Source organism: Pimephales promelas, chromosome 3, assembly GCF_988280905.1.
Source record: "Pimephales promelas chromosome 3, fPimPro1.hap1.1, whole genome shotgun sequence".
Classification (NCBI taxonomy): domain Eukaryota; kingdom Metazoa; phylum Chordata; class Actinopteri; order Cypriniformes; family Leuciscidae; genus Pimephales; species Pimephales promelas.
In genome coordinates this window covers 35,055,016-35,075,787 of record NC_142771.1, presented here as the reverse complement: position 1 = coordinate 35,075,787, position 20,772 = coordinate 35,055,016, and the positions used below count along the sequence as shown (strand labels likewise).

Sequence of the window (20,772 nt, the reverse complement as noted above, 5' to 3'; positions counted from 1 at the left end):
TATCAATGAAACACTCGCCTGATTTCTCCACTTACTGTGTCCTCAGACGTAAGAGACGCAACTTCAATAAGCAAGCCACAGAGGTGCTGAACGAGTACTTCTACTCTCACCTGTCCAACCCTTACCCCAGTGAGGAAGCCAAGGAAGAGTTGGCCAAGAAATGTGGGATTACTGTCTCTCAGGTAAGGCCACTGCAAAATTTGGAATTTTGTTATCCAGTTTTCCAGCAATGGAGTGTAAGAAACCAAACGAAATGTCCTGGAAAATAATTAGTTATTCTGACCCATTTTTCATTTTAACTGAACCATGCAACTTTAACTAGGTTTTCATAAAATATAGAAATGATGTCGTTAAAGTCAATAAAGTTAACGTTGCACCATGTCTGAGTATCATCTGAGTATCAGGATGCAACAAGCAAAGCTCAAAGGCATATACAGATCATAATCTCTGCTTTCAGCATCATTTCCGTTTCCAATGAGTAGTTATTGATGGTAACTATTGATATTATATTGCAAAGATAAACACTTTTTGCACATATTACAGTGTCATCATTTACTCACCCACATATTCCAACACCATACTTTTTTTTTATGTCTCTTCGATAAACAAAAAAAGATATTTTTTGGATAACCTTTATTAAAGAGGACTCTGTCCATAAAGACATTTTTAAAGCAGTACTTATGAATTGAGTGATTTTTATATAATTAACAGATTCCATTTAAGCTTTTATTCACATATAAACATTGTTGGAGCACATCATATATAGTAAACGGAAGCTCAAACTTACTATCGTAATATCAATTGTAATATCTTCATTTGTGTTTCAAAGATAAACTAAAGTCTTATGGGTTTGGAATGACGTGAGGGTGAGTAATTGAAGAGAGAATTGTCCTCAACTGCATAGTTGAGTTGTGAACTTGTGCTGTGTTCACATCGTGACAGACTATATAATAATTACATGTTTCCTCACTTGTAATAATCGCTCATGTTTGTTGAACTCATAATTACAAGTTGGAAAGATTTTATGACAGCTCTGTCTCCTCCCACGTAACTGGTGTCAAAACAACTAAAACAGCGACAGCGACAGCTTTAAAAGTTAGAGTAGGCAACTTCTACACTTTTCTGTTTGATATGGGATTAGTGTGGACATTTTCACTTACAATAGAAGGAAACATTGAATCTAATGTTAGATAGAATTTGTGTGACCAGATAAGCTACTGCGATCATGTACAGTTGACATTAGACACAGTGCTCAGCATAAGTGCTAAACACACCCATGCTAAAGTTGACTAAAAAGAGGAATACACAATCAAAATCTAAGGCCGTGTGTCCACCAAAGTGTTTTTCCACGTGCCTGGCGTATGTTTTCAATTGTTTTCAATGGGAGCGCCACATTTTTTAAACGCCATGAGCGTACCGAGGCGCTGAGCGTTTTTTTTCACGCTGAAGCGCCGAGCACCCAGCGTTTTTTACTGGTCGCTGGGAGTTGAAAAATGTTCAACTTTGGATAAAACGCAGCGCTCATCACTGTCACTTTTTATCCAGCCGTCCAATCACAGCGTAGGAGGGGCGGGACTAACACCACACCGACCAACTGTCACAACATTCAAACTGCTGCGGATATTCTGTATCATAGCAACGAAACGTCTCAACGGAAAAAACGCTGCGTTGCCAAAACGCTCTCAAGCGCCCAAAGCACAGCGTCTTCAGCAGAGCGTCTTAACGTTTTCAGCTGGCTAAAAACGCTTTGGTGGACACATGGCCTTAATGCCTTAATTAAAAAATGAAGAGAAAATCCTAACTTTAAGGACACCAATTTTCTTTGTGAATGAGTAATGTAATGTTCTTCCTTAAAATACAGGGGGCATAAGTCAGTACATGGCATGGTTTTATTTCAGTTAGCCTAATGGCTGAATTGATTTGCATTGAGAGATGATTTAATGGAAAGTACCCCATGCCAATCTCTAGGTGTGGTGAATGGTGTGTGATGATGTGCGGATATTTTAAGTCCAAAGGCTAAGGGAACTTTATCAGGATGCACAGTGTCCTGGATCCATGAAATAACCAGCCTTTAAAAATAAAAATCTGCCTGACTCTATGGGAATTTAACATAGGGGTGTCCTGGCTTATGCACGCTGTATATTAAGGGCGGAAGAACTTTTATTTATTTACATTATTCGTTCCCAAAGAAAATTAGTGTCCTTAAAGTTTGGATTTTTCCACTTTTTTTAATTAAGGCATTAAGATCAATTTCCAAAAGATGATTTCTTTTAGTCAACTTTAGCATGGGTATGTTCAGGAAAGGTGACCGAGCCTTTTCGATAGCTGGTCCTAGGGTATGAAATAATTTACCTCTCGCCATCCGCTCCATCTCCACGTTGCATTCTTTTAAAACTGCTTTGAAAAAGCACTTCTAAAGCTTGGCATTTAACTCCCACCCAAGAAGAGAGACCTAAATATATTAATTTTGTGTTGTTTGGTTTATCCTTTCTGTTTGGTTTTATTGTTGGAATTGTACAGCACTTTGGGCTGCACTTGAGGCAATAGATATGTGCTATATAAAAAATAAACTAAACTAAACTTATGCTGAGCACTGTAAATGGATAGCTAGCTACATAATGGCATAATAAAACATTTTGATTAAACCCGCCAATAAATAATGATTTTGTTTACTTGATGTCACACAAAATGATTTTACATGAAATAAGTCTTATTCAAAGTTTCCAGTGTATGAAGCTATGGTGGAAATAAGGCATAGGAAGCACTGAACAGGAAACGTTGCAAAAATATTCATAAAAACAATCATAGTTAGGGGTTGGTAAAAAAAAAAACAACAACAAAAGTTTTTATTATGCTCACCAGGGTTTCATTAATTCGAAGGAAAAAACAGGACAAACGGATAAATTGTGAAATATTATTACAATTTAAAGTAACTGTTTTATAAAATGTAATTTATTCCTGTGAGTGATCAAAGCTGCATCATTACTCCAGTCGTCAGTGTCACATGATCCTTTAGAAATCACTCTAATATGATGATTTGATTTATCATAAATGTTAAACAGAGGTTCTGCTGATATTTTTTGGAAACGGTGATACATTTTCTTTCCAGATTTTTCAAAAGAACAGCATCGTTTTTTAATATACTTTATTTGAAATCAAAATATTTAGGCCCTGTTTACACTAGAACGCTCGCGGGTGAAAACGTAAAAATGTTTAATCGGATGTGCCTTTCGTTTACACGACGACGGAATTTTTGGGGCTTAAAAACGCAAAAAAGTGAAAATCAAAAAAGCTCCACCGCCGCGTTCCCGTCTAAAGGGTAAAAACGCAAAAGTCTGCTTGACAGTGAAGGTTGTACGCAGGCGCACTGACTTCACATTGCCACCTAGCCACCTGGAGTGCACACTACATCGAATTTCACACACTTTTGCGTCACCATATGCACGCGGATTTACCACCTATAACACTCGTCTAAACGCAGAATTAAAAGTGATAACGCAACACCACTTTTGCGTTTTCTCTTCAGATCGTTTCCGTGTAAACATAGTAAAAGACATTTATGATGTTACTAAGGCTATCACTTTTGATCAGCTGCATAATTAGGGATGCACGATATATCGGCCACATTATCGGTATCGGCCGATAAATTATTATTTTTAATGTTATCGTTATCGGCCCAACAAGAACATTTAGCCGATATCTAAAAGCCGATAACTAATGTATTATTTCCTTCAGCTGAGGCACTTTAGATGTGCACTGTTCAACATGATGCTTTTAAATTGCTTGAAATATGATTGAAATCACTTTAAAAAAGGAAAATCCAGTTAAAGTGCAAGTCTGCCATATCGGCTACACAATATTAAAATAATTGTGTTTGTATCTTGACTTTTTTTATAATCAGGCTCTCAGAAATTGTCCAAAAATTTGGATTTAGATTTATCGGCCAATATATCGGTTATCGGCTTTCAAATATAAAGAATTATCGGTTATCGGTATCAGCCAAAATTGTCATATCGGTGCATCCCTAGTTAATTTAAAGCAGTGAACAGTAGAGTAAACTATGCAGTTGAGTGAACATTATGCAGTGGCATCTGAAGGACAAATACATTTTCATGCAGATATTGAATTTCTGCATAGAGGATAAGCTTGAATCTTCAAAGGTTGCGATTAATGAACATCTTTTCTGCATAGGACTTGGTAGTGTTTTATTAGGCGTCGCTCACTGTGATGAAATCGTCGTCTAATTGGAGTGGTTTCTCCTCAGGTCTCGAATTGGTTTGGCAACAAGAGAATTCGGTACAAGAAGAACATTGGTAAGTTCCAGGAGGAAGCAAACCTGTACGCCGTTAAAACAGCCGTGGACGCTGCCAATGTGTCGGCACAGGCCAGCCAGGCAAACTCTCCAGCAACACCCAACTCAGGTAAAGTGCACAGCAGCCCTCCCGTCATCTCTAGACGACAGTAAAACCACACTGAGCTGATCACAATCTCACTCCTGCATTTCATCAGACTACTTTCTCACACTACATGTCTCATTTTCACTTGTTTTCCTGTCGTCCAGTCTGTTCTTGTCTGCCCATCATAAGATCTTTCTTTGTTTTCCAGTCATACGGATAATGCTTGTTTGTTGGTATTTGCACTACGCACTTGCTGGAAATATAAGATTTAGAGGATGTTTTTCCGGGTTGCGCTGCTGCAAAGTCGACCCGATTGTATCCAGGCAACAAATGTTTTGTAAACATCTGCAGGAAAAAAACGTCACGGTTCTGTTTTCTCTGGGCCGTGACGGTATATTGGTACACACCACGCGACAGCAGAAATGTTTATGAAGGGTGTTGGTCGGCACAACTTGAAGCAGAGTTTAGTTCACAGCTTTCAAACAACGTCGCAACATTAATGTAGAACTGTAGAGGGTAGTTGATGTGTGGTCACAGGTGTGTATGTGTGTGTGTGTGTGTATATAGCAAAACTGTATCAAACGAGGTTCATTCAGGCAGAATTCATCCCAAAAGCGTTCATTTGTTATGAGTAATCTTGTTTTGTTGTGCATCCATCATGTTACAAAGAAAAAAGCCTACTCATTTGATTACGATCAGAATAAAATGCTTACTAAAAAGATGTCTTGTTAAATTATTGCAATATTAACTTAAAGGGATTGTTCACCCAAAAATGAAAATTACCTCGTCATTTACTCGCTCTGATTTGAAAGAAAATGAGTCCATATAAGGCCATTGAATAGGTGCCGCTCGTTTGATGCTTAAGAAACCCCACACACAGTGATCATGACGGTTATCCATACGACCACACCACAGTGGATGAGTCAATGTCTTCTGAAACCATATGGAAGGAGTGTAAAGACAAATAATTTTTAAAGGAGTAGTTCACTTTTGAAAAAACCTTAGCTGATAATTTACTCACCCCCATGTCATCCAAGATGTCCATGTCTTTCTTTCTTCAGTCGAAAAGAAATAAACAGGGTTCGTACGGGTGCTTGAAATCCTTGAAAATGCTTGAATTTTGATGTTGTGTTTTCAAGGTTTGAAAAGTGCTTAAATTTGGAAAAAATGCTTGAAAGTGCTTGAAATTGTAACTGTTTCTTTCACAACAAATACCTATCTGACTGAATATTTTGTTTATTAAATGGCGAAATAAATAATGAAAATGAAATAAATCATTTGCTGCGGCCCGAGCGCGTTTGTTACCGGCGCCCCCCGCAGCGTTGGCCTGGTTTCACACTCAACTTGATTCTATCAAATCCTGGTGCGTTTGCGTGCATCTTACGTCAACACAAACGTGCACGACGCATGATAGAAAACAGAACACGGGTCAATATATTGTGTTGTTATTATGCGCAGCTGAGTGAACAACAGGTTTACTGTGTATCGCATTTGGCTCTCTGCTGCTTGCAAACGAGACAGTGGACTTCTAATAATTTGTTTGCCTGAGTCCACGCGCTATATGTGTGTGCACTGTAGACTTACTCTCGCTCGTATCCAAGGTAAATCATCAACACTATCATCCTTATACATGTGTTTTTATTTTACATCATAATCAGCTAAAAGTAAAACGCATGCACAGGTCACTTTACTAAGTGCGCACCCGAGTCCTGTCCGTGATTCTTTCACATTCACGCGAACCGCGGCACGGTTCGGGACCAGCCGAACTCGGAGCACCTCCTCCAGGTAGTCTCGGATCGGGACCTGAGGCAAAATTACTAAATATGCAGCGCGAATTATAAATTTCTAACTCTAAACAATTGGCCTCTGAACCAGCTGATAAAATCTTCATTTGATTCGATCCGTGATACAACCTGACGCTCAAATGAACCGATCGCATTTTACTGATGCAAAGGACGCGCGTGCACCGTGATCTTGGTGTTTCAGTGTGTACCGCGGCTGTTGTAAGTTGTAACATATTAAATAATGACGCAGTTACAAGGTGTGTATAATATAGGGGTGTATAACTGCTTAGTCAACATTAACAGTAGCTGCTGTATGGTTTTCATACTGCTGCTCTCCTTCTAGTCACTTCTGAACTTGACACAACTGATTCTGAACGTCTCTTGAAAGCTCCAGGTGACGGGTTGCCAGATATCACAAAAAGAGCAGAACAAGGCCCTTAAAAACGAAGTATAATAAGCAGACATGGCAAAAAATGTACCGGGGAACACATTTAAACATAATAGTATTGCTAATATTGTCCTACCAAATTAAAAGGAAGTTTCTAAATTATTATGAATAGAATAGTTCAAAATAAAATATTTAGATATTATAAACTGATTGATAAGGTAAAGCAATAACATGAGATTGAAAAATGATTCAGCAACACTTTATTTAAAGTTTAATTGCACCTATGAGTTGTATATTGAGTGCCTATGAGCACCTATGAGTGTTGTAATATCAGTCAGTTGGGGGAAGTTCTTCTAAAAGTTAATGTTTTTTCACTATATTTAGCTATCAAAATAGTTTGCCAAATAAATTATTTGCCAAATAAGAGTCAAACAAGGAAAATAACTTTTCATTTCTGAAGTATTTGGGTTTATTTAGTATACAAAGCCCTTTATGATGATTTTTGGAGAATAACTACATGTATAAATAACTATAACGTGAAATATATCGTTACCGTAAAATAAAATTAAACCGTGAAAAATAAACTGTGAAACAGAATTTTCGTCATACCGCCCACCCCTACTGCATGTCATTTGGATCAAATCCTCTAACAACATTTTGAAAAATAAAACCTGTGTTTTGCTTCAATATCTGATCCTTCTGCTATTACGAAACACAATTTTGCCTGTTTATTTCACACTATCTCTTTTAATGTGGAAAAACCGCAAAATAATATTTTTTTACTATGTATTGGTTTGTAATTTACGGTGAATAAGGTCCTGGAAAAAACTTTAAAATTGACCTTGAAAGTGCTTGAAAAGTGCTTGAATTTGACCTTGGAAAAGGTGTACGAACCCTGAATAAAGGTTTTTGATGAAAACATTCCAGGATTTTTCTCCATATAATGGACTTCAATGGGAACCAAACGGATCAAGGTCCAAATTACAGTTTCAGTGCAAACTGTTCAAAAGACTTCAGGCGATTCAGGCGATGAATAAGAGTCTTATCAAGCAAAACGATCACTCATTTAAAAAATAAATAACAAAGTTTAAGTTTTATAAGCTCAAATGCTCGCCTTACTCTGTTCTGTGATGCGCGTTCGTGACTCTCCTGTTCGAACTCATTTATCAAAATGAACAAATCTTTTTTCGAGTCAATTTGTTCGTTTCGTTCGTTGAATGAACCAAATGACTCCGAAAAAGATTTGTTCATTTTGGACCTTAATGAGTCCATTATATGGAGAAAAATCCTGGAATGTTTTCATCAAAAACCTTAATTTCTTTTCGACTGAAGAAAGAAAGACTTGGACATCTTGGATGACATGGGGGTGAGTAAATTATCAGCAAAAGTTTTTTCAAAAGTGATCATGACGGATATCCATATGACCACTGTGGATGAGTCAATGTCTTCTGAAACCAAACAGTAGGAGTGTAAAGACAAATACTGTTTAATCTTTTTAAACTAAACCATTGCTTCCAGTCTACTGTCATACAAGCGTTCACAGAGTGTCGTGAAGTTAGTGTGAGAAATCACGGTACTTCACAACCCACTTACGTCATGTGTCATAATGTCCTTCTCACGAATGCTTGCATGACAGACCGAAAGCAATGATTTAAAAAGCTACAAATATAAGTGGTTTTCCTACACGGACCGTTCCTTTGGCTTCAGAAGACATTGATTCATCCACTGTAGTCGTTTGTATTACCGTCACAATCTCTCTGTGTGGTTTTTCTAGCATCAGACAAGCGGTGCACATTCATTTGCATTATATGGACTCACAGATGATGGTTTATCTTCCTAAAAAGTGTTTATCTAAAAAAAAATAATTCATATGGGGTAGGGGTGTAACGGTACACAAAAATCACGATTCGGTGCGTACCTCGGTTTTAAAGTCACGGTTCGGTACGTTTTCGATACAGCAAAAAGAAAGAAATGCCAGAGAAATTTCCTATTTGTTTAAGGAAAAATATTTTTAAATAAGTGTGTTTTCCTGGATCTTGAAACTTTCAGGTTTATAAATGGGGGTCATCTTTGAAGGATGAACAAATAATGTTTTGGTCATCACATTAAAAATAACATTTAAATATATATTTATTTATATAATATTTGAATTTTGAAGTGCTGGAAAAAGATGTGTGAAGTACTTGAAAGCATTTCTCTATTCCAGCCAAACTGGTTCCAGTTAGTGTTACTATATTAAATCCATGGTGAATGTTGCTGGTCTGTGGACGTAAAGTACTAGTTCATTCACGGCACAATGTTTCTCCTGGTTTCCACGTCAGCGCTGTTTGATCTAATAGAGATCTACGGTTAAAAACGGAGAAATGTGAATGCATAGATCTCGCAGCGATGTTATTACCTCAGTGGCGAATTCAAATGTTTTCTTTACCGGATCTCTTAGCGCGGTGTGGTAACAGTGTTGCTTGATCGAGATCGGCTCGCGCTGCACAGATGTTGCTGGTCCGAACTGATAAACGATCCGTGAAGCACATAACGAGTAGCGCAGTTTCGTTCTGCTTTCATTACGCTTGCCATTTGATGTTGCGCAACGTTGTGTTGGCCGCGTCAGCACGAATTTTGCCGGCAGGAAAAATGGTCCAAGCAATCGTTCGGTTTGTATGCGTACCGAACCGGAAGCCTCGAACCGAAAATGGTTCAATACGAATACATGTACCGTTACACCCCTAATATGGGGTGTCTTGAGGGTGAGTAAATGATGAGAGGATTTTCCTTTTTGGGTCTCAGAGGACACTTATTTTAGCTCAAAGGGGTTTGGCTGGAAAAGTTCGGAGAATCCCCATGTTATAGTATTTAATCAGAATTGGATTGTCGTAATATAGATAGGCATGACCACATTGTTGTTAAGTTATTTTTTTATATAATATTTCCATCACGTTATATAAAGTAACTCACACCCTGATGGTTTAGCCTCTGGCCATGTGAACATTCACTTTCATTTCTGGTTCTGCATGATTGTTTTCCTCTAATCCTGTGGCGGTAACCCCCTCAATATTTGTCTTTCCGTTGATAACTAACATTGCCTCTTTTCTTGGCTTTGTTTGGATTATCAATGCTATGTTGGCTTCATGTTTGTAGTTTTATTTTCATATTCACATGTGACACATCCACACACACACACTTGGTTAGTGTAGTTGAACCTCTATTTGCTCAGGAAGCAGAATGGAGAAGGTAGGTGATTTAACTTGGTATTGTCATTTTTTTAACAATTCTCCGTCACTGCATACATTTTTTTTAAGCCTCACCTCCACATTTCCTGTTTTACATCCTGCAGCCAGCTTACCAACAATGCATTACATCATCTAGAGGAAGTAGGATGTTGAGTTGTACAGCTTCATGTAAAGGACCAGTCCACATAGCATATACTTTGTTGCTTCCCATTGTTCACCTGTTTTGTTCTGTCGTCTCTAGTCGGCGGATGCAGTTGAACTGTTTATCATGGCAGTCTTGAATTTGGGAATGTGGCTTGTCCTGATTTTCACGTCTTGCTCAGCCACACACAAACACACACACACCACTGTAGGCTTTTCCAAAACCAACCCGGGCAAAGTTGCGTGCCTGATCGGCTGCGTATATTGCCTGCAGGGTCATCTGGGTCGTACACCCTTTCTCACACAGGAGATGCCTACCTCGGGCTGCGGTCACTCAACGGGGATGGCGTCAACGTCACTCCCGCTGTGCAGCAGGTAGGCACTGAGGACGTCCCCTCAATGCCCTTCCTCTTCCTTACCTGCTCCTAGTGTAGTGCTCTCCTCCCCCCTCCTCAAAGCTACAGCCCCAACCCATGACATCCGCCTTAGCTCCCACCCCAGAGCGCCTCGGCTCAGTCGGACTCGTGGAGTCCTGAGCGTAGAGCTCTATCCTCCGCCATCTTCCCTGTGTGACACCGCTCAGTTTCATTTCTTCATCAGTCATCAACAGCTACGTCCTTTATCCACTTCCTGTTAAATGAATGAGTCACATCAAGACCCCCATTAGGGCTCAACAGAAAGGATGCACTGATGCCCACTGAGGGCGTTTTTACACTGGGCACATTTGCTGCGGTTTGTTTTGTTCCCGGCGCCCGCCAGAGCGTTGGTCTTGTTTAACACTCAACTTGATTCTGTTGAACCCTGGTGGATCTTACATTAGGGCTGTCAATCTTCCTCTATAATACTATTCGAATTCCATTCCTTATTTTTATGTAATATTCGAATAATATTCGAATATTAAATGCTCAAATTTATCCTATTATTAATATTTACGACATTACACATTCTTATGGATCGTCAATGCCACTATAGCCTGTGGTTGTTGTTACACGTTCGGCCCACTAGAGGGACATCTAACATTACTACAATAAACATTTAGGGGCTGTTTACATCTGGCCACTTCATGCGTTTTCTCAGATCAGATAGCTCTGATTTATCAAAACGATTCCATTTACACCTGCTCACGTAAATGTGTTTTTGCAAAACAGATATAAATCCGATCTTCAATTCCCGCGCTATATACAGATGTAATGAAGTGCACGTCACCGAAAGCAACAGATTTGAGCTGCATTTTATTGATCGGCTAATTTCAAAATCAGCAAAGACAGCAATAAGGGAGAGTGGCAACAGCCCTGGTAATATCATTTGGTTCCTTTACTTTTAATGAAGATGATAGTGTTAAGCGTCTGCGACTTACTTTCACTTTGATTTGCGATAGATTGCGGCGTGTTGGCTTGATGAAATGGGGCTCAGATTTGAGGTGATGTGATCGTCATATCAGTTCCAGGAGTCTCCCGCATATTGATAGCGTCTCCCTGATGGCCGCAAATTAGTTAAAATCTCCCGGAATTTGCGCATGACATACATAGCGCGCGGCACGTGCATGGCAGAGAGGGAGTGAACAAGAACTTGCGAATGTGCCACGCGGAAAGCTAGTCCCGCGCTCTCCTATTGTTAATAAGAAGGCGATAAGGGCCCGTTAACACCTGGTCACTTCGGAAGTATATTTATTTTTAAATATATATAAAAGCAGTATTCGAATAGTAACGTTAGTTAGCATTCGAATAGTATTTTTTTTTTTTTTAATATTCAAATTATATTCGAATTTTGGAATTCATTCCAACAGCCCTATCTTACATCATCACAAACATGCATGATGGAAAACTGTGGGGGTTTTTTTTCTGAATTTGGTGAATTCAGTGCCAGTGTAACCGAACTCTGACAACCTCCTACAGGTAGTCTCGGGTTCGGTACCTCGGTACTCTTATGACCGCTTTCACGTTACCAGTTTTTCATGCGAACCGTACCGCGTTCGAACTAAACTGCCAGTGTAAAAACACCCTGAGAGTGTTTAGTGTCAATGTTTTGGAACAGTCACTCGCCCCATCACACTAGTATTGCACGTCCCTCATAAAGCCAAACAATTGATGTTTTGTAACGCATCAAACTATTTTTTTTTACAAATAATGCTAATTGAAATATCACTGAGGTGAAGTTATCTCGCTGGATAATATGGATTAGGTGTAAGTTTTTTCTTTTTTTTTTTCTTTTTTTTTTTAAAGGAGTAGTTCACCTTTAAAAACCTTAGCTGATAATTTACTCACCCCCATGTCATCCAAGATGCCCACGTCTTTCTTTCTTCAGTCGAAAAGAAATAAAGGTTTTTGATTAAAACATTCCTGGATTTTCTCCATATAATAGACTTCAATGGGAACCAAACGGTTCAAGATCCAAATGAGAGTTTCAGTGCAGCTTCAAAGGGCTTTAAACGACTCCAGACAGTGAATAAGGGTCTTATCTAGTGAAACGATCACTCATTTAAAAAATAAAAAAAGTTTAAGTTTTATAAGCACAAATGGTCGCCTTGCTCTGTTCTGTGATGAGCGTTCGTGACTCTCCTGTTCGAACTCGTTCAACAAAATGAACAAATCTTTTTTCGAGTCATGACTCGAAGGGTCCTAGATAAGACCCTTATTCATCATCTGGTGTCGTTTAAAGCCCTTTGAAGCTGCACTGAAACTCTCATTTGGACCTTGAACCGTTTGCTGCCTAATGAAGTCCATTTATATGGAGAAAATCAAAAACCTTAATTTCTTTTCGACTGAAGAAAGAAAGACATGGACATCTTGGATGACATGGGGGTGAGTAAATTATCAGCAAAAGTTTTTTTTAAAAGTGAACTACTCTTTAAATTAGTAACAATTTGTTTGCTTTATATTTTTTTTGTAAATAGAATTTGCTCTTTTTATATGTTAAAATAGTAATTGTCATTCTTTTTTTGTGTGTGTGGTGGGATGAGTACAAATATCCACAAAAAAAAAATCCTTAATTTTGAGTCCTGTACATATTGTACTGTTGATTTAGGGGCCGTTCACACGGAACATGTTTTTGCGTTTCACTGCGCTGTTGGCAGAGTTTCTATGTACATGGGTTCGACATCACTGTTTGACCACATAACACGGCATTAAAAAACCGAGAAGCTCAAGTTAAAATGTCACAAGACCTTGTCATAAGATCTCGCAAAAACGGCTTCTGTGTGGAAGACCCCCTAGACCATATTTACACTCACCCAATTAGTTTTTATTGTTTTTATTTTCATGTGGAAAGGATCAAATGTGCGTGTAACATAAATCCATATATATGTGGTAATGTTCTGAACACTTATTTCTGATTCTCTTGTTAATTATTTAACTCCCAGCACCCATCATTGCTGTGTGACATTGACTAGGTCTGGTTTTAAAATCAAAATGTGTGTGAGCCACTAGAGCGAAGAATGGATCACTTTACAAGAGTGTCCCAAGATGGTGCAGCACAGAGCAGTTTAGACTAAAAGAGATTGTCCACTCAAAAATGACAATTGATTGACCTATGGCTAAGCCACGCCCTCAAACATAATGAGCCAATCACAGTGCGCAGCTAACCCAATACTCTCAGACATTCTCTGCTTCCACTTCCATTGAAATGCATTGCAGTTAGTCAGTTTTCATTAGTTTTTTCTTGTCATTTTAAGTTTAAAATGGTCAAACCGTGTGCATGAGCTCCGACACTAGGTTCCCGAGAGGCTGGGCGACAGTGTGTATTTTTTTTTTACCCTTTCCCAAGTCACATCTCAACCGAGATAAGTGTCTGCTCTGTGATTTATGCGGTAGACCACAACACCAACTAAACGCGGATAAATTAAACAAGGATGTCTACATCTGTTCTAAGTTAAGCCAACAACGTATTTGAACGTTATCTTTAAAATCTCTAACGTAACGTTAGCCTAACATTAGAAAACATTAACGTTAGCTTCTAGCTGCATTGTACATCATGTCACTTAGCTTCATTAACGCATCTGTAAATAACCGAGATAACAAACGCTAACGATGTTGTGCTGAATGAGTCATGTAAATACTGTAGCACCAAACGGTGATTGCAACGATAAGCGGGTTATCACGTTTACACTGTGACTTGTACGTTTTTGGCTGAAGCTTTTAATTGACCTTCTCAACAATAAAATTATTAATATAACCCTCCAACGCATAGTTAAGGCCCTTTAGGTGACTTCGAGACAGAGGTGGGGGACTCGAGTCACATGACTTGACTCGAGTCTGACTCGAGTCACAATTTTCAGGACTTGTGACTTGCTTGATTAAAGTACAAAAATGACTTGACTTGACTTTGACTTGAGAACAAGTTACTTGAGACTTGACTTGACTTGAAGTGGAAGACTCGACAATGACTTGAACATATAATAAACAAACAGCAATACAGTTAATTAAAATATATATTATGACGTCAGCATCAATATATCGACATCTGTGCCTTTACGCTGCTCAATTCAAACCGCGCCAAACGGAAGTTCCGGGAGTCTCACGCATATTGATAGCGTCTCCCTGATGCCCGCAAATGAGTTAAAATCTCCCGGAATCTAGAGCGAGATACTGCGCGTATAACATACATAGCGTGCGGCGTGTGCACGGCAGAGATATGGGAAGCCAAACAAACCAAAAGTGGGACGAGACAGCGGGGCTTTACAGAGCTCGTGCCGCGCAGACATGTCATCTGCACGGTTCAATGATCCGAGCCGCGCAGCCGATTCGTCAGCGCAGCGCGGACGTGTTTCCTAGCGACCCTCAATAGTCAGCGCTGTACTGACCAATTTAAAGCAACGCAAACCATATGCTACATACTACATGCAAATAAATGTACAATAAAGAAACCCCTCCTTCCTTACAAAGAATTGTTCTCTACTGAAGTTTAGGAGTTAATTATGGAGAATTCCATAATTAAAACAATCATTTGTTAATATTTATGTAAATTTAATATATAATATACATAATATTATTTAATATGTAATATTTATTAAATATAAAATATGTTAATATAACATATTACCATTTTTATTTTATATTTATTTTAAACATATTTTAAATATGTTAATATAACATATATTAACCCCCCCCCCCCCCCCTAACATTACATTCATTGAGATATACCTCCCTGAAATGAATTCTTGTAGGTTGGGATGTCTGTATATGCAGCATAGATATATACACGGCTGTGCAGCTGCAAATGCGTTTTACATATAGGTTTCAGTAAATCGAGGAAAAGGAGTTTCCGAAGACATTTGTTGGCTATGATAAGAACAACTACTGAATTAAAAAAAAAATTGCATTTTATATTCTCATACATTTCATACATTTTATATTTTACATTTATATAAGATATAAGATATTACATTTTAGATTTCATACATTTTAGACCGTTTCAATTAAATTGAATTAGACAGATTGGATTATACATCTTAGAATCGATACATCTTAGACTCTGAACGTTTTGTGTAAACAACACAATTTTATTTTATTTTCAGATATTAATGTAGCACAGAAATGCATATGATTAATATAGCAAATGTAAGATACATAATATATGTATAAAAGTTAATCTTTTCTGTGCAAAAATAAATATGTATCGAAAAAATGTACCTCTATTTATTTTAGTAGTGTGACTTGACTTTACTTGAAACTTATCAGGACTTGACTTGACTTGCTTAGGGTGAACCCTTGACTTGACTTGACTTGCTTGATTTATCTGAACTGCGACTTGAGACTTGACTCGAGACTTGATGGTTAAGACTTGAGACTTGCTTGGACTTGACCATGTGTGACTTGTCCCCACCTCTGCTTCGAGATGATATATAATCTTTCTGTCTCCTTTGAAATGTCTCCTACTGTGACCGCTGCCATAGCGCCTGTCCCCGAATCTTGACTGTTTGTCCGAGCGAGTGGAGGGGGCGTGGCTTAACCATAGGTCGATTGTCATCATTTACTCACCCTCATGTTGTTTCAAACCCAAAAGATCCATTAAATGTCCACACAACAAACATTTATGCTTCAAAAGGTCATGAAAGACAACATAATCCAAGTTTAATCCAAGTCTGAATAGACTAACGCTTTAAATGATGAACAGAGGCTTAAATTAAAATACAAACATGAAAACTGAGTGAACTATTCCTTCAAATACATGTAAACCGATGGGACGTGTCAGAATATCAGATGTGTGATATTAGGGACTGATGATAGATATGAGGCTGCATTGATGCATATTCAGACTCATTACACCTTTCAGTTTGTTAATATTTGATTTGTCGCATGTCTCTTTTAACATAAGTATGGCAAATCTAATGTAATGTGTTGCTTGTTTGTGGTTTGATACTCATGTGAAGTCTGTGTGCTACAGGGGGATATCCTGCACCGTGCTACACACCTGACGGCAGGCTATGAAGATCTGTCAGGAAGTCCTCTTTACACCCCACACCGTTTAGACGTGAGTGCAGCTCTTACACCCATACACACACTCTCAAGCTAAAAAACTATAGAAGAAATGGAGGAGGAAACCACTTTGGGGTTGCTTGGGGTCTATTGTGTATGACCTCATGTCTTCTGCGTGCAAACGGTGGCTTGTATGTTTCCTATTTCTACATTAAAAACTGCAATAGGAAACTTGTAGTGGTTAATAATGAGAGTTAGATGCATCTGAATGCTGCATGTTCGGCTAAAGTGAGTTTCGTTGGAAAGAGCGTCAAAGTACTATATTTCATCTATAAAGCAGTTCTGCTGAAAACAGTGACGTCATCGCTCTTTCAACATTATCAGTGCAGTAATATCAATAACATTGTTGAATATTAAATATCCCCAACTATGCAACCCAGAGGCGACAGTGGCAAGGAATCCGAAACTCCATCAGGTGACAGAAGGGAGAGGAAAAACCTTGATGCATTCAATCGTTTGATGTTTTGCATCTATTTAAACTAAACTTTTAAATCATCGTGTATAATCTTTAGTATAAACAAGCAACATTTGCATATATACAAGGACTTGAACTTAAAGGAGTAGTTCACTTTTAAAAAAAGCTTTTGCTGATAATTTACTCACCCCCATGTCATCCAAGATGTCCATGTCTTTCTTTCTTCAGTCGAAAAGAAATTAAGGTTTTTGATGAAAACATTCCAGGATTTTTCTCCATATAATGGACTTCAATGGGAACCAAATGGTTCAAGGTCCAAATGACAGTTTCAGTGCAACTTCAAAGGGCTTTAAACGACACCAGATGATGAATAAGGGTTTTATCAAACGAAACGATCACTCATTTAATAAATAAATTAAAAATTTAAGTTTTATAAGCACAAATGCTCGCCTTGCTCTGTTCTGTGATGAGCGTTCGTGACTCTCCTGTTCGAACTCGTTTATCAAAATGAACAAATCTAGGACCCTTCGAGTCATGACTCGACAAAATATAAGACCCTTATTCATCGTCTGGTGTCGTTTAAAACCTTTTGAAGCTGCACTGAAACTCTCATTTGGACCCATTGAAGTCCATTATATGGAGAAAATCCTGGAATGTTTTCATCAAAAACCTTAATTTCTTTTCGACTGAAGAAAGAAAGACGTGGACATCTTGGATGACATGGGGGTGAGTAAATTATCAGCAAAAGTTTTTTTTTTTTTTAAAGTGAACTACTCCTTTAATGACTCCTTTTTGTTTTGCTGTGGAAATTCATGTTGAAATGTCTACAGTGTCATTGCATGTTTCCTCACCTCATCCTGTTGTTGTGACTCTCTCCACAGGCTAACAACAGCTGGCAAGACAACACCAACCCTTCCTCCATCACCTCTCCACCAGGACCTCCTGGCAGCATCCACTCCGACACCTCCAGCTAATGCAGCTCGCGATACGCCACACACGCACACACACACACTGACACGCAGCATCTCATCATCCTGTCTCGCCTGTTCTCACAGCTTTCGTCCTTCACTCTAAAGGTCTTCCATAGTCCTCGTTCCTCTTCATGGTGTGCCAGGGTTCTTACGCTGAACCAGACTGACAAACACACACACACACACGCTCCTCTCGTGCAAAAGACGCAGAACGTCACATTTGCTGTGGATGAGTCTGAATAAACCCCACATCCTCTTCAGCAGTCTTTGTGTGGACCGTTTCCGCCCAACTCCACGTTACCTTTCCCGTTCCGACCCGTCATGATGGGGATTACGCAACAACTCCCTCCTTGCTTGTACCAAAGTGCTGTCAACGGTTGTCGCACCTTCCGCTCGTCGAAGAACAACCTCAGACAACTGACCCATGAGAACGCCATTTAGTCTGCTTTTTAAATATGGTTTCCAAAATCGCTAAGCGAAGCAAGCGTTTCTCTCAAAACAATCTGTCCTGCATTGTTCAACGTTGTGTTAAGCACAAATCCCATCAATCACGCTTTGAGCTGGTGGTCGGATGGAGAGGAATCCACCCGTGTAAAGGTACGCCGGATATTTGAACACTTGGGAGCGGAGGAGACGAAGGGCGATTGATTTCACGTTTCCTCGCTACTTGTCCACTTTCTCAACAGATGTTGACATCGACCTTCTTGTTTTTAATAGTTTAGCCAGTGTTTTTTATTATTTTTTCACCCCCCACAAAGATGCACCAGCCACCAAATAAAAGACTCGACAGGAACTCAACCTTGTTTGGGGGGAAAGGGGTTGGACGGATAGCTGGAGTGTTTGTTTAGATTGGGAGTGGGACATGGGGGTGGGTGTTTAGAAATATTTTTAAAGGGAAAGAAAAAAAGATATTCCACTGTCTTCCATGCATGTAGGGTGTTGAGATGTTTTAGTGATTCCATTTAGCCTAACGTTTGGTTTTGTTTTTAAAAAAAAAAAAAAAGATACTATAAAAGGAGGGGGGGGGTGTGTGTAAGTAAACAGACCAAATAAACAACTCCAGAAACAAAAAAACGACACGTCATACTGCCCGAACCAGCACTTCCAGCTGGCGTTTGGTTTCACTAGGACTTCCGTGGTATTTTATCGATCGCACGATTTCGTAACAGGCATCCGTGACACACTGACCACGATACCCGAACCTTTCTGAGGAGGCCATGCCAATAATTCTGACTAGGAGAAGCTTGTTACTTTTGATTAGCCGTGTGCGCCACGGCTGCTCACGTTACTGTGTTGTGTGTACGGGTGTCTGTTTTATAAGGGTCGGGTTGTCTCGTCACTCGCTCGTGCTTTTGAACTGATTGTATTGTACGTGCAATTGAAAGCACCTGTTCCTTGGTAAAGCATGCTGTCTTTTTATTTTTTTATTTTTTATTGTTGTTGCCTACAATTTCACTAAACAAAGGAACTCTTTTGTTTTTTTTTTGTTTTTTTAGTAATCAGTTGACATAGCCAAGCAACAAGGGCTTTTCTCCTTTCAAATTTAACCAAAAATAAGCACTGGATGTGTCGTGATTTGAAACAGATGGACTAAAGCTGGTAGAGGAACATCAAATGAATTTCTATTTAGTTTTTTCCAGACAAGACGGACGAGTTGTTTTTGTATCCCCGCTTTTTTTTTTTTCCTCTCTCTTCCCCCCCCCCCCCCCCCCAAGTTTACCTTTAGTCACGGAAGCACCAGGGCGTTTTGATAAATGAATGGAAATTCTATATATTACACAAAGGACTTAATAAGATTGAAATGTAAATTGGGGTTTTGTTTATATGTACACATGGAAAAACAAACTCTGAGGAGCTTTTCAAGCTATTATTCAGATCATTGTGTCCTCTATAGATTACTGCTAGTTCTAAACATTTCACATGGATATCTCCCAACTAATGCTATTACTACACCAAATTTCGTTTTTTTGTTTTGTTTTCTATCAGTCATCTATGGATGTCACTGTACAGATTGTGGAATGTTTCAGTGTATTTTCTCTTTTTGTACGCTTTTATTTTTTTGTTTGTTTTTTTTATCGCTGGGGGTTTTGGATTCGCTCATGAGCGAGAGTAATATTTGTTAGTCTTTGTAATATTCATTTTAGCGTTTCAGTTACATTTTATTGGGATCGGGAGTCTCGAGTTATTGTTTTTGTGTGTGGTTTTGTCCGAGCTGGTCGCATTTGTTTTGAGGTTGCTATGAAAATTCCCTCACACTACGAAATTGACAGATTGAGACGTTTTATTGGAGTACATGTAACAGATTGATGATTTTGAACACTACATATCTGGTAGATCTGGCTGAAATGTCTTTTTACCCCCATGACCTGTTTTACTTAAGTGAACCGATAAACTGTTTGCCAATTTGTGATTATGATCTGAGGTGGATTCCACAGCACCTTATCAAATGCCATCAGTGTTGTTTTTTTTCCTTTATTTTTTATCATTATTTTACTAGAATTGTAGTACACTCTTCCTTCTGTATTTACCATTCTCTCCCTCCTCTCTACCTCTCCTCTCTCCATTTCACTTGTATATAAACCCCACCATTTTCAGACTTGGTAGTCTGTATAAACTCCTTTTATACCTCAACTTTAGAACTGTTCTAGTGAGAGAGAAAAAAAGAAATATGAGAAAATTGTAGTGTTCCTTATTAGAAAAACAAAAACTAATAAAATAATCTAGTGTGCTTTTGAGCCTGTAGTTTTTCCTTGTTGCCGTTCATTACGGGTCTATTTGCATGTTACGATCGGTAAAATGATCTCGTTATGGCGGTTATGAATGAGCCAGCCGGTTTTCTCGCCGCCATGTCTGAATATTTATACGACGCGGGGACAATAATATGAGGATCACAATAAATCAGACCTTTTCTCCTCATCTCAAATTGATTATGTGCTCTGTAAATGGGGAAATGAAACAAAGCCCAAGTAAAATTAG

General features: G+C 38.7%; 1 protein-coding gene across 2 annotated transcripts in view; it reads left to right on the top strand.

Annotated features, from left to right (window-relative positions):
• pbx4 (pre-B-cell leukemia transcription factor 4) overlaps positions 1 to 20,531 on the top strand; it is a 54,860-nt gene extending 34,329 nt beyond the window's left edge. The window contains exons 6-10 of one of the 2 annotated variants that reach the window (XM_039686226.2): positions 47 to 182; positions 4,265 to 4,421; positions 10,212 to 10,312; positions 16,319 to 16,405; positions 17,707 to 20,531. In XM_039686226.2, coding sequence (XP_039542160.2) covers positions 47 to 182; positions 4,265 to 4,421; positions 10,212 to 10,312; positions 16,319 to 16,405; positions 17,707 to 17,799 — 574 coding nt within the window. In that variant the 3' untranslated portion in view covers positions 17,800 to 20,531. The remainder of the gene's footprint in view (positions 1 to 46; positions 183 to 4,264; positions 4,422 to 10,211; positions 10,313 to 16,318; positions 16,406 to 17,706) is intronic. The other variant, XM_039686229.2, reaches the window with a different exon arrangement.
• Positions 20,532 to 20,772: the final 241 nt, after the last annotated feature.